Source organism: Natrix helvetica (genome assembly GCF_964273705.1).
Source record: "Natrix helvetica genome assembly, chromosome: 1".
NCBI classification, from domain to species: Eukaryota; Metazoa; Chordata; class Lepidosauria; order Squamata; family Natricidae; genus Natrix; species Natrix helvetica.
In genome coordinates this window covers 188,548,686-188,575,498 of record NC_138548.1, presented here as the reverse complement: position 1 = coordinate 188,575,498, position 26,813 = coordinate 188,548,686, and the positions used below count along the sequence as shown (strand labels likewise).

Here is a 26,813-nt window from a genome sequence, read left to right as displayed (position 1 = left end):
TTTTTTTAAATATAAAGAAAATCTTTTGATAGATTGGATAATGAAAATGTTATTACTGTCTTAGATGAGAGAGCAGCTAAAGTGAAATAAGTATAAACTACAAATTAATAGATAGAGCCAGTAGAAAATAATAAAAAATCTATAATTTTGTCCTAAATTATTTACAAAATTATTTCAACCCTGAGGTTACAGGCCTTGTAGCTATATCTCAACATTTTGAAAATGAATGTGTAACCTTTGACATCTTTGTCTCTGAATTGAATGTAAAATTTATCTGGGTGGTCTGGAAAATTTATTTAACAATGGTAAGTTTTGCCTTTGCCAAGGGTCAGGATAAAAATTTCCACAGTAAGGAGCCTGTTCAATTATCTCAGTCTCCTTTGATTTACACAGGTAGAGTCTATAGCAGGGGTGGGCTGCTGGGGGTTCGCACAGGTTCAGGCAATCCTCTAGCTAGGATTCTGCCCAGTTCGGCGCACCCCCAAATGCCACCCCTGGCTGGCCATGGCCACCCCACCCCTCCTTGCCCCTCCCAGGAGTTTCCACACAGCCCGTTCCTCATGCCAGGTAAGTCCAGGGTCTGTGTGGAGGCTCGGGGAGGGGGAAAAATGGGCCTCTGGAAATTCCAGAGATCCAGAAACGGCCCTGTTTCTTGCCTCTGGAGGGCCTCCAGAGCCTGGGAGAAGCAGTTATTGCCCTCCCAGAGGCTTGAGGAAAGCCTCTGACGCCTGGGGAGGGCAGAAAATGCCCCCCCATGGTGTAGGAGGCCAACTAGGTCACGCCCACCATGGTCACGCCCACCCAGCAACGGGGTAGCGAACCCGCTGCTGCAATTTTTGAAGCCCACCCTGGTCTATAGGGTAGAATTATCAGATATCTGAACAGGCAAAGGAGGACACAGATAATTGGAAAGGAGGTCAAATGGGGAGAAAAGGAGTTTAACTACTTGGTATCCACCATAAAAATCACAGCGAAAAGCTGCAAAAATATACTTAGAACTATATACACATGAAATTACCTTTTCCAGTACTGTGTTTTTTTCATTCACAATATCCCCCAAAACCTTATTTTCAAGAACTTATGCTAGTGATCATATAGAATTGACAACATGCTTTTCAAATTTTGTGAGCTGCAGACCATAATGATTGTAGATTTGAAGGAGCTAGATTGAAATGAAATGAAATGAAATTTAATTTGTTAGCCGCACCCTCTCCAAGCGGACTAGATTGAATCTAATTGCTGGAACGATGGAATAAATTATTTATTTATTTATTTATAACATTTATTGGCCACCCATCTTACTATAAGGTTACCTATGGGTAGTTTACAATCATAAAAATATGATTAAAAAGTAAATTAAAGCCAAATATGAAATTAAAAATGTTAAATAAATCTAGGCTACTCAGTATATTGAGAGATAAGGTAAAAAAGTAGCAGACAACTTACAAGATCATACTATAAAAAGGTTTTAATGACTACAATTGTGGAAACAGTCAAACATTTAAAAAACCATTCAAAAAGCCATGCAGTATTTGATTTTAAGACTGTGCTACCAGATGAAAGTCATGAACTTTCAACATTCCCGGGTTGGTATCCTGGAGGGGGGAGGGGGGAAGGAGGATGGTTTTGTGGGAGGGGTAGGAGAATGGCACCTGCTGCTTGCACCCGCTGCTTGCACAAATGGGACTGAGAGTACCTGCAATGCTCGCACAAGTGGGGCCGAGAGCACTTGTGCGAGAAAGGAGACAACTCTAGAAAATAACAATTGATACTTGAGATAGATCATGTGCAGGCATATGTGCCTTTGAGTCGACTTTTTTGACTGGTTGAGTTCATGCAGTTTAGCAAAATTTCAGTAGTTTGCCATTGCTTCATTCCTAGGGCTGAGAGAGAGTTATTGGCCTAAGATCACCCAGCTGTCTTTGTGCCTAAGTCAAGACTAGAACTGACAGTCTTCCATTTTTTTACTCTGGTTTGTGTTAACCACAGCATCAAACTAGCTCTCTTGGGAGAGATGAGTCGAAATAAATAGGATATTGGATTCCCCAGTGTGTCTGCCAGTCTTTGACTTTCAGCTTATTTCTTGTGCCCTATCTCAATGTAATAATAGTAATTATTTTGATGAGATGATGTGGGAGAGCTGACTAATTTACTATAGAACAGCCTTCTTTAACAGTACATGATTTTTTGGATGATAGGGCTGGCAATCTTGCTTTTAAAAAAAAGGAAAGATACTTGTTACAACTCAAAATATGGAAGAATAAACTTTAAGAGCAAATTGCAATGTTTATTCTACAAAAAATGGGTATGTCTAGTTTAATGAAAAGAAGGACGAGGGTGACATGATAGCAGTATTCCAATATCTCAGGGTTTTCCACAAAGAAGAGGGAGTCAACCTATTCTCCAAACCACCTAAAGGCTGGAATCAAAAACTTAACATGATTCAAACTTCAAACATGGTTCAAAAATAGCATTCTCCCTCCTTGCTGCTCAATCCACACACATTTTATAAAAATTGAGTTAAAGGGGAGAGGAAATGACAATAGGTAGGGAAAGGCGAGTTAAAATGTTGTCAATAGAACCATGGGTCTCATTTGGACATATGATTTAACTGCAGGAAAGCTTGTACTGTACTAAATCAACATAAACTATTTCAGTTCAATTTAATCAGATATTAAGAAACATGCACAGTATATACAGTACAATTTCAAAATCCCTATAAAATCTTATAAGAATCCCTGAACTGAGTTAAGTAGCAGAAAGAGATCTGGACAGAGGGAAGATGTTATATAGGGTTCTTTATAAATTTGGCATATTCTTTTTTTTTTAAAGATGTTCACATTGCTTTACCCTCTAACATTGAACCTGAACCTACTAATCTCAAAGTGGGAGTTTCTCTTCAAGGAATAACAAAAATTTATGAATCCAAAGCTGCTGTTCAGAATCTCAATCTGAATTTTTATGAAGGAAATATCACCTCATTGCTGGGTCATAACGGAGCTGGAAAAACTACCACAATGTAAGTTCTCTTAGAACAAAAATGTCTGAAAATGACTAACAAAGTTTATTGATTAATAACATTACATTACATTCAGGGGTGTTTTCCGGCAGGCACTACTGCCGGTTCGCTTGTGTACACTCTTCACGCGCATGCACAGTGCAATTAAAATTGTTCTGCTCATGCACAAAACTGAAAAACAATGGTAGCACTGCCCGAGGAACCGGTTTGGGGGCGTGATAGGCCTGGATCGCTGCCAGTTCCAGCGACCCAGGCCGCCAAACCACTACTGGTTCGGCCAAACCGGTAGGAACCCACCACTGATTACATTACAACACTAATGTTTCTTGAGTCCTGTTATCTTCCAGGTTGGGAACCAATACATTTCCTGGATCAGAGGATTTTTTTTTTCAGAACTGGGTTGAGAATGGTGGGAAGCAATTGTTTTCCCCTTTATTTCTGAATTCTGTAACCTAATGGTTCCAGTCTACAATCTCCATGATGAGAGTCACTTTGAAAACTAATTGAAGCTTTTGGTCTTATTTCTGGATTTTCCTCATTTCTTTCCCCATTCTAGAGAACTCAGAAGAAGTGCCATTTTGGATGAATGTTTTGGTATTGATTGTATTTCAGTCTTTTCTGACTCCAAAGGCTGGGTAGAACTGCTTTCCAATTTGCTAGGGGCAAAAATGCCTTATTCCACTAGATCAGGGCTGTCAAATTCGTCGCCCATGAGCCACACACATGTCCAGTTTAGCAAAGGGGGGGGGAGTCCCAAAACATCACATGACATCACCGTGATGACACGGGTTTGACACCCCTGCACTAGATGGTCATTCCAGTTATATATCCCAATCCCAGGATTCGGCTCTTATGCAGTCATTGGCAGTGAGTCATTTGTGATTACAAAGAATTAATGGCAGTCTCAGCTTTACCCTCATCCAACTTAGAATTAGTCTGCTTTTTCCCCTTCAGTTTTTATACTAAATTAACTATTAACTTCCATTGAATAAAATGTTGATAATTTTCCTCAACTTTTCTTCCCTTTCCCCCATATAGATCTATACTGACAGGTTTGTTTCCTGCTTCATCTGGCACTATATTTGTTTATGGCAAAGATATCAGAACTGACCAAGATTTCATCAGAAAAAATATGGGAATTTGCATGCAGCACAATGTATTATTTGATTACCTCACCACAAAGGAACACCTGCTTTTATATGGCTATATCAAGGTGCCCCACTGGAGCAAAGAAGAGTTACAGGAAGAAATAAACCGGTATGTCATAGTATTTTTAACAGCATAAAACAGCCTTCCTTTTTTATTTGTTAGATATTTCTCCTTTTCCTTTTGCAAAAATTATGCAATAGTGCATTAAAATACATTTGGGGAGAATGCTTATATACATACGTACATATGTACATATGTACGTAGCAGGGGTGGGTTTTAGCCGGTATGCAGAATAAAGAATAATAAATAAGAATAAAATAAAATAAAAGTAAATCTAGTCTACACTAACCCATTCACTATGCAATATCACTCCACAGTTTTCTGCAAACCATTCTTATTTTTACTATCTCCAGGCACAACTTCATACTGTAAAGACTTGTCTCCTCCCTCTTCAAGAAAGTAGAACTCTTGAAACAGGCATTATTTCGAAAAGAAACTTTTATTGAGAGAAAGTGATAGCAAGGAAAGCAAGACAGGACCTGAAGTTCCTGCTCAGAATTGTTAGATTAAATGCTGCAGAAAACCCCTCCCCTATGTCCAGTCTGGTGCGAGCCAATCCACAGGTGTGAAGTTGTTGTGAGCTCAAGCTGAGAAAGTGATAAGAAGCTGCTCTCAGGTGCCACTTTGCCTGTTCCTTCGGAGCTGAGACCAAACAGATGGTCCTAGGCAGTTCTCTCCCCCTCTTTTTCCCAAACAGAGCTTGGGAAAATTGTGAGGCAATTAACAACTTCTCACATTCTTGGGAAGTTTTTCTTTACTGTGCAAGGTTTTTCTCTGCACACAACGGCTGAGAGATGCTCGCAATGGGGTGCAATTTGGGGGTGGCAGGTGGGGCAGGGGATGGAGTGGGGTGGGCCATGAGATGCACATCTTACCGGAGACTGGCAGCTCTGGATCTTGCGGCTTTTTCAGAATTTTCTTTTTAAAAAAGCCTCTCCAGACGAGCTTGAAAATCTCCGAGGTTGCTTTGGGAAGGGGCAGATGGGCAGCATCCCCCCCCCCAGGTGCCTGCACCCTCAGAGCCTCAGAGCCTGCAGCCTTGGAGCAATTTTTGGCCCTTGCACAGTAAAGAAAAAGTTATCGTGAGTGCAATAAGTTGTTAAATGCCTTTACTGTGCAAGGGGCGGGAGTTGCTGCAGGCTCAGAGGCTGTAGGCACCGGAGTGGGGGGAATGCTGCGCGCCTGCCTTCCCCATCCAGAAGCAACCTTGGAAGTTTTCAAGCTTGTCTGGAGAGGCTTTGTCTGGAGAGGGGGAAAGAAGTATGACTCTGAGGAAACTCTGGCTGGAGTCACCACAAGGAGACAGAGGTGACCAGCAGCTGCTTGGCAGGAGGTTGATGAGGAGAACCTTATGATGTCCCAGGTTATGAAACTCTTTGAAGAGGCTTGGGAGAGGCGACGCTTACGTGAGAGTGGTCCTGTAAGAGAAGCTGATCTCCCAGAAACAGAGGAGAGAACTGCAGAGGGTCTGTTCTGCCCAAGATAGGCTGGGGGAGGGGGGGCAGATGGTGGAACTGATCAGAATGAACGAGTCCCAACCCCAGCAGCAGTCGCCGCCAGAGCCATCCCAAGAGGGGGGACGGGCGCAGGTGCCGGATGGCTAAAGTCCCTCCACTTGGTATGAAATTTGGCAGAGAATCAAAAGATCTTGGGTTTTTTCTGGTTCAAGTATGGAATTATATGCAACAATTCGGCGAAGACCTCCCTACAGAAGAAGCCAAGGTAAGAGTTGTTACCTTGGCATTAGAAAATAAAGCAGTGACTTGGATGGTTGCCCTGCATAACGCTGACTCCCCCCTACTGAGAGACTATAATAGATTTATGGCCACCCTGAGGAAACGCTTTGATGATCCACTCACGGAATGAAAAGCTAGAACTAGATTTAAAACCCTTACTCAGGGGAACAGGCCAGTTGCTGAATATATACAAGAATTTCGTGAATTGTCTGTTTATATGCGGGGTTGGTCCGAACAGGCCCTATTGGACAGCTTCATGGATGGTTTAAACAAAGATATATACCAGAACTACCCCCCCCCCCCATAGATTGCAGCCCTGGTATGAATTGGCAGCGGATGTGGAAATTGATTTAGCCTGAGACAAGTACCGTGAGGACAGTGAAAAAGAGAAGGCTACTCCCCCCCCCCAAACCCTCCAAAGAGCTCCAAAGGGAAGGAAAAGTTGGTCTACTAGCAAGCCCAGGCCTATCATCTGTTTCCGTTGCGGGAAGGAGGGGCACAGAGCAGCAAACTGCCACACCAAGATGGGCACAAAGCCTTCTGCCAGGGAGGGAGAGAAAGCCAGACAAACAGCCCAGGAAGAGAAGGAAGACCACCATGAAAGTGGTGGAGCCGACTGCACAGTTCCATCCCACTCCAATGGAGGAGGAACCATCATCCTCATCGGAGGAAAGCGAAACTAAATCTGACGACGAACATCTAGTAAGTTCCCGATTGGGCCCTATGACTATCCCAGCAGAACTTAAAGTGCCCTCTACTGGAGTGCAAGAAAAAATGCTGGCTCTTTTAGATTCGGGTTGCACACGTTGCATCCTTAGCCCTGAGGTAGTGGAAAAATTGGGCCTGAAACTGAGAACTTTAAAAGTCCCTATTGCTTTTTGCCAGATGGACTGCTCAATAGCTGGGGGAAGCCCTGCCCATTTTGTGACTGAACCAATAGACATGTGGATGGGAACTCACCAAGAGACAATAAGTTTTATTGTCGCACCAGGAATGGATCGGCCTGTCATATTGGGTTATGGAAATGGAACCCACATATCAATTGGAGGAAAGGGTGGTTGTGCATCCGATCTGCTACACCCCCGGAGGGAGGGGGGGCTCCCAAGCCTGCTGACACTGAAGCTCACCAGGCAGCCAAAGGGCAAGAGAAAATTGAGGGGGAGGAGAAAATCCCAAAAGAATATTGGGACCTAAGGGATGTTTTCAGTGAAAAATCCTCTGATAAATTACCCTCTCACCGCCCAACAGATTACACCATTGATATCCTCATGGGGGTAAAACTTCCAAAACCCCAAATCTATTCAATGACCCCCCGTGAAATGGATGAATTGCAAAAATTTATTGACAAGAATTTACAAAGGGGGTTTATTGAACCTGCTAGGCCCCGAGTGACTGCTCCAGTGTTGTTTAGAGAAAAGAAAGATGGCTCCTTTCGTCTCTGTGTTAATTACAAAAACTTAAATGCTGTGTGTATACAAAATGTTTACCCCGCCCTGTAATGAATTGGCCCAATTGGGCAAAGGAAAGATTTTCACGAAATTGGACCTAAGAGAAGCCTATTACAGAGTCAGGATTAAAAAGGGAGATGAATGGAAGACTCCTTTCAACTGCTCACTTGGTTGTTTCCAATTCTGAGTACTCCCATTTGGCCTACAGGGGCACCTGCAGTTTTCATGCAACTAATAAATGAAGTTTTGCATGATCACCTGTACAAGGGCGTGATGGTCTATCTTGATGACATCCTTATTTACACTGAAACACGTGAAGAACACATGACATTGGCGCGTTCAGTTCTCAAAAAACTCCAGACTGCAGAACTCTATGCCAAATTATCTAAATGTGAATTTCATCAGGAAAAAATTGACTACCTTGGTTATCGCATCTCCCACAATGGCATCGAGATGGACCCGGCAAAAGTCCAGGCCGTCACCGAATGGGCACCCCCCCCACACCCGCAAGCAATTACAAAGTTTTTTGGGATTTGTGAATTTTTATCGTCAATTTATTCCCTTGTTCGCCAGCATTGCGCTACCCATTACAAATCTCCTAAAATGAAAAGGGGAGGCCAAATCCAAACCGGGGAAGCCATTAAAATGGACTATGGAATGTCAAGCCACCTTTGAAAAACTGAAGCGACTCTTTGCAGCTGAACTCGTTTTGAAACACCCGGACATGGAGGCTAGTGATATAGCGGTGGGGGCAGTGTTACTTCAAATGAACACTGACAGGAACCTGCAGCCTTGCGCTTATACCTCCTGAAAACTAACAGAGATGGAGAGATGATGGACTATATGGGAAAAGGAAGCTTTTGCTATCAGGTGGACTTTGATGACCTGGCGACATTTCCTTGAAGGGGCTAAACACCCTTTTGAGGTATGGACTGATCACAAAAATTTAGAGACGTTAAAGACCCCTCGAAAGCTATCTCCTAAACAAATGCGGTGGGCGCAACATTTCAACCGGTTCAATTTCACCCTAAAGTACATCCTGGGAGGGAAGAACTTTATGGCTGATGCTTCATCCAGACTCCCACAATACAACAGTTCAAAGCTAAGCGTAGTTCATCCAGTCATCCCAGCGAAGAGTCTTGCTGCCCCAATGGTTACCAGAAGCCAAAGCAACTCTAATGTGGAGGTCACAACAGACCTCATCTGCAAACTCAAGGAAGGCCTTGAGACCGATGATTGGTTTAAGGATCATTCAAATGAATGCACCATGAAAAATGTACTAGCTTGGATAGGAGCTAAATTGTATATTCCTGCGAACATGGCAGCTTTTGTTCTACAGCGGGCCCATGATTCCCTTATGGCAGGCCATTTTGGTTTTGTAAAGACTCTGCATCTCATTAAAAGACAATTTTGGTGGCCTTCTTTGAAAAAAGACATTGAGTCCTATGTGGCCAGTTGCCCCATATGTGCTGCCACTAAGCAGCCACCAGGAAAATCCCAGGGCTTGCTCCAAGGTGTGGCCATCCTGAAGCCGCGTGGAAGGAGATATCAATGGATTTCATTGTCGAATTACCTGAGAGTCAAGGGAATACCGTAATTTGGGTCGTCACGGACCTGTTTTCTAAACAAGTTCATTTTGTGCCTTCTTCCAAGATCCCTTCAGCTAAATCGTAAGCTAAATTGTTCATTAGACATATATACCGCTTACATGGAGTACTGGAATGCATAATTTCAGATAGGGGGGTCCAGTTCACCTCTCTCTTCTGGAAGTAATTTTTGAAGTTAATTGGCTCCGCCCAAGGGTTAAGCTCCACCCACCATCCTCAGACTAACGGGGCTTGTGAAAGGACTAATTCTGTTTTGGAACAGTACCTCCAGTGTTTCATCAATTAACAGCAGGATAATTGGGCTGAGCTGTTACCACATGCTGAAGTGGCATACAACAACTCTGTACACAGCAGCACCGGTTTCACCCCTTTTAGGGTTGTGTTTGGACAGGACTTTGTACCTATTCCAGAATTACCCCGTGAAAAACCACAACTTTTGTCTCTCTCCAAGTGGAGTGACCAGCTCCAACAAATCTGGCCCATGACCTGCAAGACACTGGAAGCTGCTCATCGGGCACACAAGAAATAGGCCGACAAAAAGAGGGTAAAGCAAAGGGAGTACAAAATTGGGGATCGAGTATTTTTGTCTACCAAACTTCTCCAAACCACCCAGAAGTCAAAGAAATTGGGGCCTAAGTACGTTGGTCCATTTCCTATTGTGAAGGTCATTAATCCTGTTTCTGTACGGTTGGAACTACCAAAGTATCTCAACTGTATTTACCCGGTGTTTCATGTAAACCTTTTGAAACCGGTGCACACTTCCTCTTTCTGGACACCCTACCTGCACCACCTGCCCCTCTACTCATTGAAGGAGAGCAACATTTTGAGATTAAGGAGATTTTGAACTACAGGAAAAGTAGGAATCGGATTCAATATCTAGTCTCCTGGAAACATTTTCCCCCCTCCCAAGATGAATGGGTTGATAGATCCCATGTTAGGGCTCCTCGACTTTTGCGAAAATTCTACTCTACCTACCCCGATAAACCCTAACCCGAGTTGACTTATACATTCCTAAATTGTCCTGTTCCTGTTTTTGTTGTGTGTTTGTTTTCTTACAGGGATGACTTCCTTTCCTGTCGAAGGGCTGGATGTCAGCCTCTCCTTTGCTACCTGCTTTCGGCTGCCATTGAAACAGGGAGGGGGTGACGTGGTATTTGAAAGGGGAAGCTTTTAGTGCAGGAGTGAGTGGAAAAGGGAGATTTGTTCTCACCATCTACTGCGCATGCTGCAGATAGTGGATTTGCCGCCAAGGCCAACTGTCCGTCATACCAACCTGATGATGCTTTTTGAAGATGAAACCCACATGACACCAGTGGGTTGTGCGGATTGGACTGTGGGATGGGGTTGCCAGGGGAGGGAGTTGGGTCACATATTGATATCTATGATTACGCACGCTTTTGCCTCAGATCTTGCTTTGCTTAGCTGCTATCTATTCATAACCAGTAAAAGTACTCTTAATTCTAAAAAATGGAGTTGAGTGGTTTCTTTCTTGGTTACTGAGGGAGGCTGCCTTGACAGAGTGTGTGTGAGTGACGTCACGTTGGTCACCCCACTCAGTCACCCACCCCATCTAGCCATGCCCACTGAACCGGTAGTAAAAAAATTTGAAACCTACCCCTGGTCTTAATGAAATACTTGCTCGTACATGGCTGATTCTCACTCAAAACCAGCAGGGTGCTAAATCATGCGTAATATTTTCCACTTCTTCTGTGACTGGGAGGTTTTATGCTGAAACTAAGATGTCATTTTAAAAAGGTTGTAATAAACAAAGGAAAGTGCTTGTAGTTTAAGGTTTATTTCAAGAGCTCTGTTTTGCTTTAAAACTGCTTATTTCTTCATGTTATGCTACTCTGTTATGACTGAATCATGTGGTGCCTCATGCAAGCCACCACCCCCTGATTTTAAAGAATCATAGATTGTTCAGGATGGAAAATATATTGAAGACCATCTAGTTCAACCTCCTGCACAATCTTACAGCATCCTGACAAGTGCCTGTTCAACTTTTGTTCAAATATCTCCAGGGAAGGAGAGTTAAAATCCCCCAGTGAACAAGTAAACTGTGAATGTAATACCTTTGTTGAATCATTGAACTCTACCATTAGGATACTTTTTCCTGGTGTGCTACCAAAATCCATGTCCTTGTAATTTAAACTAATTGTTTCTTTTGCTAATTTTTTAAACTAATTTTTTATCATTCTTTCTTCTACTTATTTTACAAAATAATGTTCTTTCTGGGTGCTGTTTTGAAGGATTTTGAAGGAGACTGGATTATACAACCATCGTCACAAGTTGACAGGCTCTTTATCAGGAGGGATGAAAAGGAAGCTATCTATTTCAATTGCTCTACTGGGAGGTTCAAAAGTTGTAATTTTGGATGAACCAACCACTGGAGTTGATCCCTGTTCTAGGAGAGGCATTTGGGAAATCATATCAAAGAACAGAAAAGGTAATATGGGCAGGTATATTGTAATTCTAGCTTTTCAGAGCAACAACAAATATTGCTGTAATATTAACAAATAACAGATTAAACTTGAATGACTATTACAAATATAGTCACAGTTATGGAACCACGAACATCCATTAAAGAGAAGCTTTCAAATTTTAAGCTTTCTCTTTGAGAAGAGGGGAGATCTGTGCAGCTGCCCTCCTGCAGAAGGGCAGTTGGAAAAGCCAAGAGCACCTGCATACTTTGCCTCTTCTTGCTCCATGAGATGCAAATGGCTGGCTGGGCTCTAGCAGGAGAGGCATCATAACAGAAAAGGCCAGCTTTAGCCCAGCAGCAGGGCTCCTTGTCCTAGGGTAAAAGATCGCCTACCGCCATAGATGGAGAACCAGCAGCTCATGGCTCTCAATGACCATAAGATTGGGTGGCAGTTGAGGCTGATAAATTGACTTGTAAATGTAATAATGATAAAATGTGCTGGAGATCTCAAAATGGGATTTCTGATAAACAATATCCAGTATTACTGAATTGTTCTAAGAAAAGAAAGAAAATTGGTTTAAACAGCCATTGTTATATGCTGAGTGGCTCTTCCCGAGGAGAAAAGAAAGAAAACTGCCAGTGGTTATGTCATTGCTCCCATTGGTTTGAAGGAGAGGTACAATCATTTTCTGGCCTCTGCACCGAATGAGCTCCTGAGTCTGAGCAATTCATTTTTCACTTGGCAATTTTTCTGCTGCCACAGGAATCTGTATGGAAATTCTAGTGTAATTGCCCATAAAACATAATTTTTATGTTCTTTTCAGGCAGAACGATCATCCTTTCTACACATCATCTGGATGAAGCAGAGGTCTTAAGTGACAGGATTGCATTCTTGGAACATGGAGGTCTCAAATGCTGTGGGTCTCCATTCTACCTCAAGGAAACTTATGGTAGTGGATACCACCTGACACTTACTAAAGAAAAGGTTTGGAGCAGTAAATTACTCTCAATATTTAATAATTCTAGTAAAGTAGGAAATTCTAATAGTAATCTCTAAGCAAAAGTAACCTCTGGGAGGGGAGAGTATATTTTTGAAAATGAAAATGATACTGAAAATTGTTTTAATCAATTTATAGGTTTCAGTGGCAGACAAGATAAAATCCAGAGTCAGAGAGTATAATAATTGTTTTTCATGTTATTCTGTAATTTTTGAACAAGTATTCTAGAATTGATGAGCATGTAGAATGTTCTGACATTCTCCTAGCCATCAGTAGTTATTGATTTAATAATTTAAGACAGGACCAAACTTGGCTAATATTATTTTAAATACAATGACTATAGTACAGTAATGATAAATATTGTCAGTTGATCAATTACTCTTTTAATTACTAATATTATTTCAAAAGTTGTTATTGGACTGTTCAAAAATTTGCTTGTAATTTCGAGATAGTTTAGGAAAATATTTGGTCATTATATACTCCTCCATAGTATCTAAAGATATTTCTTATTCTCTGTATAAATTGGTATAATAATTCCAAAAAAAGTCTTTGAATGTTTTTATTATCCATGTCAATCTTATTCCCTCTTGAAGCTTGGCTATCATCTTATTTTCTGTTTGTTTTCTTAGTTTGTATGCCAGCCATCTCCCTGGTTTATTTGCCGGGTCAAAAAAGTGTGGTTTCATATATTTAGGTTTCTTTTCAATATTTGAAACAGTCAATAAAGACATTTGTTGTTGCAATAATTTTAGTTGATTAAGTATATTACAATATTCTAGTGAATTCTGGAGTTCCCTCTCCTTCAGTTTAATTTCTTGTAACACATTTTGGATTTGTTCATCCATCTACTTCTTAATTGCTGTACTGTATTTTATAAAATGGAGGGAAGTAAGCAGTGGATTACCACAAAATTCTGTCTTAGGCCTAGTACTCTTCAATATCTTCATAAATGACTTAGATGAGGGAATAGAAGGGGAACTTACCAAATTTGCAGATGATACTAAGCTGACAGGAATAGCTAACACCCTAGAAGATAGGTTCAAGATCCAGATGGATCTTGACAGACTTGAACACTGGACCCTATGTAACAAAATGAAATTCAATATAGAGAAAAGTAAAGTCCTACACTTAGGTAAGAAAAACCAAAATTACACATATAAACTGGGTGAAACCAGGCTTAATAGCAGTGACTGTGAGAGTTGGAGTCTTAGTGGACAACCAGATACATATGAGCCAGCAGTGTGCAGCAGCAGCAAAAAAAGCCAATGCAATCCTCAATTGCATTAACAGAGAGATTCAATCAAGATCAAGTGAAGTACTAATACCACTCTATAAAGCCTTACTAAGACCACACCTAGAGTACTGCATCCAGTTTTGGTCACCACATTATAAAAAAGATGTTGAGACTCTAGAAAAAATGCAGAGAAGAGCAACCAGGATGATTAGGAGACCAGAGACTAAAATATATGAAGAACGGTTACAGGAACTGAGCATGGCTAGTCTAGCAAAGAGAAAGACCAGGGGAGAGATGATAGCAGTGTTTCAATATCTGAGGAGCTGCCACAGAGAGGAGGGGGTCAAGCTATTTTCCAAAGCACTGTAGGCCAAACAAGGAATAATAGATGGAAACTAAACAAGGAGAGATTCCACCTAGAAATAAGGAGGGATTTTCTAACAGTGAGAACAATCAACCAATGGAACATCTTGCATTCGGAAGTTGTGGAAGCTTTATCACTCGAGACTTTCAAGAAGAGAGTGGACTGCCATGTGTCAGAAATGGTGTAGAGTCTCCTACTTAGGTGGGGGGTTGGACTAGATGACCTACAAGGTCCTTTCCAACTCTGTTAATCTTTAAGTTGGTCTATAAGAAAATGTTGGGATGCAATTTAAACTTACCAGAGTATCTTTTAAATATGTATTTAAAAGACACATATTTAAATATGTGCATTGTATGGCCTTTTAAAACAGAGAATTAATGGAAAACATTATCAAAATTAGCAAATATACCAAATTTGGCATGACCAGGTTTTACATATTTTGCATATTTGAAAAGAATTTCATTGGGTAGCTATTTAATTTTGGACTTTGTTGAGTACTTATAATTAAAGTTCAATGTTGCCCAAAGCAAATTGCTAAAATCTTTTACCAAGGTTCTTTTTGAAAGGCTCATTATGAGAAAATATAGTTTGAGGCTATCTGCTTCTTCACTGTTATACTCCATAACCAAATGTCTTCCATAAAGAAGCTCACTTATTTTATTATGTTGAATGTTTTGGGACAAAGCCTATGCAAATTAGGATATCTAATCTAGAGAATTAAATTGCAAGCCAATTTGCTGCTTCTTTATCCACCAACTAGTAGATACTGTTTACTGATGTACTCAGAATATCTGAATATAGTTTTATTCAGTTGTTTCAAACTTAATTTCTCATATATTGTGTTTTATGAAATTATGAAAATTAAAATTTTGTTGTGTGGTGTTTTATTATCCCCTTATGTTTCCCCAGAGCTCAGTTCTGAATGTAGAAAAGGAATGCAATACCTCTACTGTGACAGCCACAATAAAGGCTCATCTTCCAGAAGCTTATCTCAAAGAAGATATTGGTGGAGAACTTATCTATGTACTTCCTCCATTTAACAATAAAGTTTCTTCATCTTATCAGTCTCTTCTGAGAAACCTGGATAGTAATTTAAGTGATCTCCATATTGGCTGCTACGGAATTTCAGACAGTACTGTAGAAGAAGTAAGCACCTAGCAGTTTTAAACAATCAGATTTGTTAATATTTTATTATGTATTGTTTCACTTTGAGCCAGATGTTTAAACTGGATTTGGCATTTTTATCCACGTATTGAGATCTTTCCCAAGGACCTAGGATAGGCAAATGTTTTTTTATGATGTTAAAATTATTATCACAGGATGTAAATTGTTCCAGGTAAAGCTGCCTTTTGCAATTGACTGGTGGTAATTTTATGGTATTCAAGTGATGTTTTAGTTGTCTTGGGACTACACTCTAGGGCCTAGGGTACTATCTTTGCTATCTTTTGCCATAGCTGTTCTATTTTTATTTGCAGATCTTTGTATTTTATGGATTTTTTATGGATATTTCCCTTCTTTTCTACTGGTCTCCAGATTCTACAGTGTTCACCATACAGCCTTTTTTGTCTTCTTTTTGACAATGGTTAAGACTGGGGTGTTATGTGGCAGGTCAGAGGTAGTATTCAGCAGGTTCTGACCAGTTCTGGACAACTGGTAGTTTAGATTTTTAGTAGTTCGGAGAACCGGTAAATACCACCTCTCACTGGCCCTGCTCCCATCTAGCTGCTTCCTGAGACTCAGCTGATTGGGAGGAAATGGGGAGTTTGCAGTATCCTTCCCATGCCATGCCCACCAAACCATGCCCACCAAGCCATATCCACAGAACCAGTAATAAAAAAATTGAATCCCACCACTTTGGCAGGTGCTCTTTAGTTTGAATTGTAATGTCCCAGAGTATTTTAGCTTCTTCATTCAGGTAGTCCGTGATAGTCCTTCACTTAACAGCTGTGGCAAGAAAGGTTATAAAATGGGGCAAAACTCATTTAACAACTATCTTGTTTAGCAATGTAAATTTTGGACTTAATTGTAGTCATAAGTTGAGGACTACCTGTATTACTCTGTGTAATTGCTGGTCCCACCAATTGCTTGCAGGCAAATGGCATTTCTTGCAAATATTCCAATGCACGATTGTTGCTATTAGGTTTATTTTTTTTTAATTATTTCATTTATTTTTTTATTTTAATTTATGCTTTAAATTTTGTAAATGGCCTAAAGGGTGGCAAATTAATGTTTGAATGAAAGGACATGTATGAAACAAATCTCAGAATGAAAGGTTATGATCACAATGAAGAAAATGAGAATATGAGTATATATTGAGTTGATTTATCAGTCCATTGGCATCAATGTAAAATTATGGTAGGAATACATAGAAGCACACAGGGCAGCCTGTTTTGATATTGTATAATTCATGGCATGGTGTGAAGAGAAGAACCTGAAACTAAGAAATATGAAACAGAGTGGCAACTGGACTCTGAAAATGACAAATTAAAAAGTTGCCATGGTTAGAGACGTGGCCAGGGGCCTCTAGAATTTAGTTATTCCATTAATTTCTACCTCTTTCATCCAGAGGGAGAGAACAGAATGAGCAGATTCAGGAGCTGACTGATAGGAGGATGCCATCTCACAGGATTATGCTTTTAATTATTGCATTGGTGATTCAACTTCAGTTATTATTATTCACTGAATATTTAATTACATGTAAAGATAGGAAAATTTGTTGAGACTTCATTTTAATGTGTCTCAAATGTATATGGGAACTCATATATAATTTTTTCCATAAATAGATATTTAAAATTGCACTTAGGTTGCATCACAGGATTTAGTAATACATTAAGATTATATACAGAACCATTTGAAATATATATATAAATATTTAGACCAAATATATAAATATATAAATATTTGCACCAAATGCAAACTCAAGTTCATATGAACTTTTTTAAAAGTTGCAAACTGATCTGGATCAGGAAATGAAAAAATAAACAACATGGGAAACAACAATGACACCTTTTCTAATTGTAGGGGGTTCTTTGTCTAGTAGTGAATTCTTGTCAGTCAGTATAGGGGAAATTAATATTCTCTTCCCATTATGCCTCTGTTTATATCTATGTAATGGCTTCTTACAAGGATGGCTATTTACAAAGTGGAAACAGTATGGATAAAAGTTATTTACAGAACTATGAACTGGCATAAGATTCTGCACACAAACTGGAAACAATCCATCTAACTTAAACATAGAGAATAGGTGAAGTTGCATGTGCTTTCAGTCTTGTGTCCAAGTAGAAACTTTTAATAGTAAAATCAAAATTTTTGCTTTAGGAATTGTGACAATTGAAATTAAAATATTTTAATATTACTGTTTTGCAGGTGTTTCTTAATTTGACCAAAGATTTTGCAAAAGATGAACAAGCTGATGCAGAGTTATCTCAAGAAGGGCCCAGTTTTACTGTGGATAATGATCACTTGTCCATGAACTCTAACAATCTCTTTGAACCAGATGGTATTAAAATAGTGTAATTTTTCACTGGCGGAAGTTGGATGGCATTTTTTTTTAGCAAGATTGTGAAATATCAGGTTAACTTCACAAAAATGCAAGCTAGATTGATCATAAATTGGGGGACAGGACAAAATCACCAAGTATGGCTGGTGATGGAGCAATTCCAGGTTACAATTAGTGATAATGCAGCCTTGTGGGAATTCCAGTATCTCTGAAACCTGAAATCAAACACTGTTCATGTTCATGACTATAATGGGCAGTTATTCCATGCCATTTCATCCTAGATCTGTTTTGTCCTTCAGAAATTAGTTTACCAAGAAAAGCTAATTCCATTTCAGATTTTGATGAGAAAGTGGGAAATGGTGATATAATCTAATAGGACCTTATACCAGTGCTAAGGAATAATTTGCTACTTAAATTTCATATAATTATTTTTAAAATTGCCATAGCTCCTTGAAGTTTGTTCAGTTATTGAGACATAGGTTGAGTTTTAATTAAGTACAGGGCTGCTACTCAGCAGCAATCCACAAACTCCAAAATCTCTCCCCCCCCCATTTATCATATGAAACCAGAACAATAAATGGTTGGGACTATCACCAACTTCATAGATCTTGTTTTTGTCAAAGATGGTCCCATCCTCACAAGTATACTTTGTGATACAAACAACTATAACTGATTCAATAAACCAGACCTCTAACGCTAAAGCTCCCTCACTGTGGAGAAGATATTCAATTACTTGTATATCTGACAATAGCACCTCACTTCATCATAGTCCTAGGAACAGCCTTATTGAAACACCATGATCTCTCAGACTCTTTAAACTGCTGATCATGTAGCTTTTCATTCGTTCCATTATAAGCACAATGTAGGCCTGAGGGGACAATGTTGATGTCGCAGGATGAGGGGATTGGATAGGTTGGCTTACCAAAAGCAAAACACAACCACTTCTGGAAGTGCATTTTGAAAAGAAGAAACTTAGTGTGAGTCCTAACATCAATCACAGCTAATAAGGTAGCATCCAGAATTTAGGATTGTCTAGGACCGGGACGGCAAACCTATGGACTGTGTGCCAGAAGTGGCACGCAGAGCCCTGCCTGTAGGCATGCGTGCCATTGCCAACTGCACTTCCAGTTCCATCATGCGCATGTGCGAAGACCAGTGGTCCTGTGTAAATACAGGCACGGCCAGCTGCTCTCTTCTGGGTTCTGTCGCACGCATGTGCCCTGGCCAGCTGGTCTTCATGCATGCATGCAATGGAACCCAGAAGGGCAGTGCATGTTGTGTGCAATGGAACCCAGAAGTGCGTGCATGCACGAAGACAAGCTGGCCAGCATGAATGTGCATGACAGAACCAGGAAGGGAGCAACTGGCCATGTGCATGCACACCGTCACTGACTGCACTTCTGGGTCCTGTACCACGCATGTGCAAAGATTAGCTGGTCTGGCGCACATGCCCATGTGACCAGCCGCTCTGTTCTGGATTCAGTCACATGCATGTGCGACAGCCAGCTGGTCTTCATGCATGCACGCAACAGAACCCGTAAGTGCAGCTAGCAACGGTGTGCTGACAGTGAAGACCAGCGTGCATGTGTGCGACTGAACCCAGTAGAGAGTAGCTGGCCTGTACGCATGTGTATTGTGTTGGCACTTGGTGCAAAAAGGGTTACAAGAGAATGTGTATGTGCATGCCGGAGCACTGAAACTCAGAAGAGAGCAGCTAGCCAGTATGCATGCACGCACCCAGCTGCTCTCTTCTGGGTTCCATTGAGCACATGTGCGCTGGCCAGCTGGTCTTCACTGACTGTGTGCCATTGTGAGCTGCACTTCTGGGTTCCATCGCATGCATGCACAAAGACCAAGTGGCTGGCGCGCATGCGTGCAACAGCACCTAGAAGAGAGTTGCTGGCCACGCGTGCATGCGCACTGGACCAGCTGGTCTTTGCACATGTGCGCAATGGAACCCAGAAGTGCAGCTGATGACAATGCGCATGCTCACAGAGAGGGCTCTGCGTGCCACCTCTGGCACGTGTGCCATTGGTTTGCCATCACTGGTTTAGTTTTTGAAAAGATAAATAATATTTTTCGAATTGGTTTATGTGTACTGGTGGGATGAATTGGGTAAAACTAAATATAATAAGGAAACAGAACTAATTATGCGTTATAGTTTTTCTTTTCTTTTTCTTTTTGATGAATAGATCAAGTCCTGATTAGCATGGGAAAGCCAAGCAATCTTTCTCTCCTGCTGAGGAAGGCTACAGCATTATTCATTAAACGTTTCCATCACACTCGACGCGATGTGAAAGGTTTTATTGCTCAAGTTATCCTTCCTGTGCTCTTTGTGACAGCTGCTATGGGCCTTGGCACCTTAAGAACAAAGGTGGCAGAATACCCAGCTCTCCATCTCTCACCAGCCTTGTATGGTTCTTCCAGCCAGTCAGACTTCTTTGGGTGACTATTCATTTTTAGTTATTCAGTTAGCTTGATGGAATGTGACGCACTTGGTGTAAGAGGGCTGACCAAATTGTCACCAGTGTGACTACAATCATTATAATTCTTTGTATGTCAGTATGAAATATGCTTAAAAAATGAAGGATAAGAGAAAGAAAAATACTTTTTTGTTAAATTCAGCAGTGTCATACTTTCTAGAGTTTTGAGAGTAAAACAAATTATAAATTTACATCAGCTCTTTCAGATAAACTAGGTAAGAAACATGACTAAATGAATTAATTATTTCCCCCCTGTAAGGCTACCTTATCAAAAGTACAAAGTTCCCAGTACCATGTTTAATTGTTTGATTCATTAGGGTGGGAACTTCCTGAAGTTCTTTCTCTGACTGTTATGTCACTGGGGTTTCCTGCCTGTCTTGACTAATTGTTTCCTAGGCAGCATCTTTTCCTCTTATTCCCCAATGTCATTCACACATTCAATTGCATTTTATAAGATTTTTCAGTATAGTCCAACATATAGTCCAACATCCATGGCGTGGAGCAGCAGCGAGGCTCTGCGCGGCCAGCGATGATTCCAGAGGCCATCAGTGGGGAGCAGGGTCCCCCCTCGCGTTCCTCATCTTCCCGGATGGCCCCCGGAGTCATTGCCGGCCACGCAGAACCTCGCCACTGCTCCACGCCGTGGAAAACATAGGCGCAATTACAGCCCGGAGCAGGAGCAAAGCCCCTTTCCCAACTGGCCCTTCCTCCCTCGGAAGGCTTCGGAGGGAAGCTTCTGCAGAAGCCCAGGCGAGTGACAACAAGTTCCATCCGTTACGAAGTCTCGGAGGCTGTAATTTTCTGAGCTGTGCGCGCGCACCTGTTTTCCAAGGCGTGGAGCAGCAGCGAGGCTCTGCGCGGCCAGTGATGATTCCGGAGGCCATCAACGGTCCCCCCTCGCGTTCCCCATGTTCCCGGATGGCCTCCGGAGTCATTGCCAGCCACGCAGAACCTCGCCACTGCTCCACGCCGTGGAAAACAGGCGCGCGCGCACAGCTCAGAAAATTCCAGCCTTGGAGACTTCGTAACGGCGGGAACTTGTTGTCACTCGCCCGGGCTTCTGCAGAAGCTTCCCTCCGAAGCCCTCCAAGTGAGGAAAGGCCAGTTGGAAAGGGGGCTTTGCTCCTGCTCTGGGCTGTAAGCTTCCCTCCGAAGTCTTGGGATGTTCTGAGGAGCCCCCCAAGGAAAAACGCCGCTGCCAGGTACTTTTAACCATATATTTTGGTCCTATGACTGCAGAATGCTGCAAAATACCATAAATGCAGGCCAGTTGTTGAGTGTTTCAAATGTGATTGGAACACTCAACAAGGTGACCACAGTGTGTGTGTGTGTGTGAGAGAGAGAGAGACAGACAGACAGACAGACAGACAGACAGACAGACAGACAGAGGAACAGAGAGAGACAGAGAGAGGGAGTGAGGGAGGGAATCAGAGAGAGACTGACACACACACACACAGACAGAGAGAGACAGCGAGGGGGAGGGAGAGAAAGATAGACAGACAGAGAGAGAGACACACACACAGAGTGAGTGATTAAGTGAATGAGTGAGAGACAGACACACCCACATACACACACAGAGTGACAGAGAGAGAGGAAGGGAGGGGAGAAAGACAGAGAGAGAGGGAGACACACACACACACAGAGTGAGTGAGAGACTGACAGACACACACACACACAGAGTGACAGAGATGGGGAAGGGAGGAGAGAGAGACAGAGATACAGAGAGAGAGAGACAGACAGATAGACACACAGAGAAAATGACAGAGGGAGACAGAGAGGGAGGGAGGGAGAGAGAGACAAAGAGCCAGAGAGAGAGAGAGAGAGAGAGAGAGAGAGAGAGAAGAAAGAAAGTGGGAGAGAGAGATGAAAGAAAGAAAGAAAAAGAAAGAGAACTTATGACAACAATTGAGCCCAAAATTTTGGTTGCTAAGCAAGAGCGTCGTTAAGTGAGTTTCACCACATTTTCCAAGTTAGCCATGCCCACCTGGTCACATGACTGCCAAGCCACTCCCACCCAGTCACATGGTCAGCAAGCCACTCCCACAAAGGAGGCCACACCCACAGAGTAGGTTCCAAAAAAATTTGAAACCCACCACTGCCCCATACCCAGGTAGTCTCCCTGACCTATGTTGTGCCTCTCATGCATACCGTGAACCCTTCCCAACCCAATCTGTGCCCTTCCTGATCTGCACAGAACCTCTCACACTTCCTGCACACTTTCCTGATGAACCCCACAGCCTCACACAACCTCCCTGGAAGTGCAGAAGAAGAAGTTCTGCACATTTCAGGGATGGTGTGTGGGATACATGAAATATGTCACCTGGATTGGAGTGTGTGTATGCAGGGTAGTGGTGGGTTCCAGATTCCATTCCAACCGGTACGGTTGGAACAGCCCCGGCGTCACCCACATGCAAGCATGTGGCACACATGCACGTGCGTGTGGCGCACACATGCATTGCAGCTTCAAATGGTGCTTCCGCAAGCCTCTGAGATGCTCCAGCTGCTCAGCGGAGCGTCACGCAGGTGCTGTATGCGCCATGCATGTGCGCAGAAGCACCGACAGCTTTAAAACATGGTAAGGAGCTTGGGCGGTACCTGGTGCTCTGGGCAGGCTCCGGTATGCCCGTACCGGGATGTACCGCCTGCAACCCACCACTGATGCAGGGTGTGGCATGGATCAGGAAGGGGTGCACAGGGATGCAAAGGTATGCATGATTCTTTGGTAAGGAAATACCTCTGAAATGCTGATCCTTGGATCACAAAGGAACTACTACCTCTTATATGTTCATGGAACCATTTATGAATTGGGGTTTTATTAAGAATTTTGAGTATTTTAAATATTTTATAATTATCTAAAATTTGAAATCTTGTTTGAAGTTATAAATATCTCAATGGCCCACATTTTTTTTTAAAAAAAGTTGCATTCATTATTAGAAACATATTTCTTAAACCAGCATATCACTCCATTCCCAAGCGCCCCATAGGTGACCAAACACTTTTTGCCCAGCCTGAGAATTGACGGAGACTCAAAACTTTGTGTGCTTGCAAAGGGGATGGTTTGAAATGGAGTGATTAGCTCCATTTCAAACCAACCCCTTTGCAAGCAGACAAAGCTTTGTCTCCCTCTGGGCGAAAAGTGTTTGGACAGCTACCACCGGCTCCAACCTCTCCGTCCCACTGTCTGCTTGCTTATGGCCTCAATCGGGGCCAAGCTCTCAGCACGCCCCATCTCCACCCACTCTGCCAGGAGGGTGAAGAGCCCTCGTGAAGCACCATGGCCAAGAAGTGTCCAAGCAGCAGCTAGACCAGCAAGCATGGCAGGTGGTGGCTGAGGCATGCTGAGAACTTGGCCCATTGCAGCCATGGGAAAACAGATAGTGGGATAGAGAGGGCAGGGCTAGCAGTAGCTGCGCTCCCACTCCCATTGGCCCCCACGCTTGCTGCCTCCTGCACTTAGAAAAAATAAGACCTCCCCAAAAATAAGACTGAGTGCTTATTTTCAAGCCCCCCCAAAAATATTTATTGTACTAAATATCCATATTCTTAAAAAAAACAAATAAACTGAAATTATTATAAGAATAGAGATAGAAAGTGAGGAAAACATAGAGGGTTATGTTGAATTTCCTAGGGGTGGGGGGAAGAAATATAAAAATAAATTGAGGCTCTTGTATGCTGCCCCTCTCCAGAGGAAGGCTGGACCTATTCAGATCATTCACCCCAGCAATAGATGGATCCTGATGGGTGACAGAGGAAACTGGAGATATCTCTGAGTTGTTGCTGCACAGTCCTGCTAAAACTGTGGTGGCAGCTGGAATTTACCGGTGGTCACAACTTTGGACAGGATCATGCCATGCGGCCTCTCTTGACTCATTGTTCCCCACTCTTCCCATGGTTTACAAAGGAGCTGTGGGTTCTGAAAAGGGCCAAGAGATGCCCAGAACGCCGCTGGAGGAAAACATGGGATGACTCTGACTGGACATGACTTTAGAGCCACTATTAAGGCCTACCTTGTGGCAATAAGAGGGGCGAAACAGCAGTATTTCTCCATTCTTACTGCATCCTCAGAGTGGCACCTAAAGGCCCTGTTTCAGTTCACCCATTCCCTCCTAGGTCAGGCGGGCTCAGGTGATCTTTTGCAGGGCCAGGCAGAGAACCTGATGGACAAAGTTGCTCAGATTCATTTCCAGTTGGACCCCATGCATGGAGATAAGCCATGTTGTGAGATGCCTGGGGAGAGATCTTGCCTTGTTATCTGGGAACAGTTTGATCCAGTTGGACCTGATGAAGTGTGCAGGGCCTTTGATGCTATCATTGTCACTACCTGTCAGTTAGATGTTTGTCCCTCCTGGATGGTGAAAGCCTCCAAGATGATGACTAGGGTCTAGACAGTAATTAATACTAGAACAGAGGGCAATTCTGGATGCTTTAAAGCAAGCCCTGGTTTTCCCCCTCCTTTAAAAACCATGTAAAACTGTGCATTCTGACACTTGATAGTTTTCTTCCATTTCCATTGTCATTCAGTTTTCATATGGGATATAGGCAGGGTTGAAATCTACTTACATTCGCTACCAGTTCACAAATGTGAGTGCACGCATGCACAGGACCTTCTGCACATGCGTAGAGTGACAAAAACAGATGTGATGATGTGTGGGCGGGTGGGCGGATCCTGCTACTGAGTACGCCTGAAAGGTAAGTAGAACAGTGTGTGTGTGTGTGGGGGGGGAATCCGGTGTGCTGCATGATTTAGATTAGTTAGAAAGCAGGAAATCCTGCTTTCTAGCTAATATAAATCATGCATCACAGCTGATCATTGGAAATAGCAGTTCACCCGAACCAGTAGCATTCTTTTACTACCTGTTTGGGCAAACTGGTAATTTTTTGTACTACAGGTTTGGGTGAACTGGTCCGAACCAGTAGCATTTCACCCCTGGATATAGGGATTCAAAAGAACTATCATGTGACCATCATGTTTATTACTTATGGTTGCCTTGAAATTGTAGTTAACCATTTGCTTTGTTTGTGTGTTTAGGAATTACAATCAAACCACAGATGCTTTGGTTGCTTCAATGTTCTCCTTTCCTGGAATAGATAATACCTGGCTAAACAGAAGTAATTTGTAAGTAGCTCTTCTCCATTTGTAAATAACTCTCAGAATAATAGAATAATAACCTCCATCCTACTTTTTACAACTCCTCATCTAAGAAGACAAATGACTGAAAATTATGAGTCATCAGGGTAATCTGCAGAACTATTATACCCATTATAATCATTGGAAAATATTCTAGCAACAATCAGATAGTGATTTCTATCAAAATTTGGTGCAATTAAATATCCAGTAGTAAATATGCAATATTCTTCATCAAAATATCGAATCTAAATGTATAGGTCTCACTGATGTTAAGTGTTATCAAATTAAGGTATTTTAGATTTGTTGTTGTTTTTAAACCTTGTGGTTCAGCAGTAATGCAATATAACTTATTATTAACTAGAATAATTCAAAAATAAACCCAAGAACTTCAAACAGGCTGATACCTAAATTAACATGCACAATAAGCATATTTAAATATTTATTTCCAACGAATGGAACTCATTATGGTGTTAAGTAAGCATATATATAGTCGTACTACGATTCTAGTCAGAAGTAAATCCCATTGAATTATGCTTGATTGACGGAGGAGGCTTTATAGGCATACAGAAGTGCAGCTTTATCAATTTATAGAGGAGAATTGAAATAGGAAGGTGTGAAGATACTTGTCAGTAAGTTTTTAATGGAGTCTATGAATTATGAAATTTAAATTACTTATTAATAAGGGAAGAGTGAAGGCAAGGATGCCAAATGGATTGAGTAAGGCTTTGTTTATCTTTTTCAAACTGTGCTAAATTTATTTTGCTTTTATTTTGCACACACTATAATTTTTGTCTGTTTTCCACCACACAAAATAGCAAAAATTAGGCCTCTGATTTTCAGCAGTTGTTGGGCGGGGCTCACAAAAACTACCAAAAAATGATATGTTGGCCCTTTTATTATTTATTGTACACATACTGTAAGTATTTTTGTCTATTTTTCATTAAAATAATTATGGCATGGGATTTTATGGGTAAGCATGTATTAGACAGTCTCTCAGGCACAAGATTCCCTTTCAATATATTTTTAAATTTAATATTACTGTAGATAATTTTTGTTTATTAAAATAGATTATTAAAATGGTCTTATTAAAACTTTTCTACTCAAATTTTAGTATTAAATAAAAATATATGAGTGGAAAAATGTAAGATTATCAAATGTAGCTTGCCTTGGAAAAGCTTTAGGAAATTAATGAGGTATTCCTGCCTAGTGTTGTGCATTAAATTCCCACTATGCTGTATACAAATTTATAGGAAATGTCAGTATTAAATCTGCTTACTTTTAGAACCTGTTTCAAGGAAGATGTGGCTGAAAAGTGGATATTCATTGGAAATCAGAGTGATCGATATGCTGCCTGCAATTGCACACTTAGTGGAGAGGTAAATTCAAATTATAATCTCATGCAATAAGGTCACTGTAAGATAGAAATTAAAAAAATGACTGAAGATTTCCAGTCACTGTAAGATAGAAATTAAAAAAATGACTGAAGATTTCCCCAAGACTAAACCCCAAGTTTAAGAAAAACAGATATCTTTAACATTTATATTTATAAAAGCTAATTTCCCAAGATGCCAATTTGACCTTAGTTTCATTTAATAATAATACTTAACAATATGAATGACATAGTAATTTATGGTTATAATTTGATTCCAGTAGAATCTTCCTTCAC

At 41.5% G+C, this 26,813-nt stretch overlaps 1 protein-coding gene across 1 annotated transcript in view; it reads left to right on the top strand.

Moving 5' to 3' along the window:
* The window catches only part of ABCA12 (ATP binding cassette subfamily A member 12), a 179,608-nt gene that overhangs the window by 101,775 nt on the left and 51,020 nt on the right, over positions 1 to 26,813 (top strand). The window contains exons 29-37 of the mRNA XM_081957386.1: positions 2,833 to 3,019; positions 4,058 to 4,276; positions 11,269 to 11,465; positions 12,266 to 12,426; positions 14,947 to 15,183; positions 17,404 to 17,536; positions 19,729 to 19,981; positions 25,049 to 25,135; positions 26,430 to 26,523. Coding sequence (XP_081813512.1) covers positions 2,833 to 3,019; positions 4,058 to 4,276; positions 11,269 to 11,465; positions 12,266 to 12,426; positions 14,947 to 15,183; positions 17,404 to 17,536; positions 19,729 to 19,981; positions 25,049 to 25,135; positions 26,430 to 26,523 — 1,568 coding nt within the window. The remainder of the gene's footprint in view (positions 1 to 2,832; positions 3,020 to 4,057; positions 4,277 to 11,268; positions 11,466 to 12,265; positions 12,427 to 14,946; positions 15,184 to 17,403; positions 17,537 to 19,728; positions 19,982 to 25,048; positions 25,136 to 26,429; positions 26,524 to 26,813) is intronic.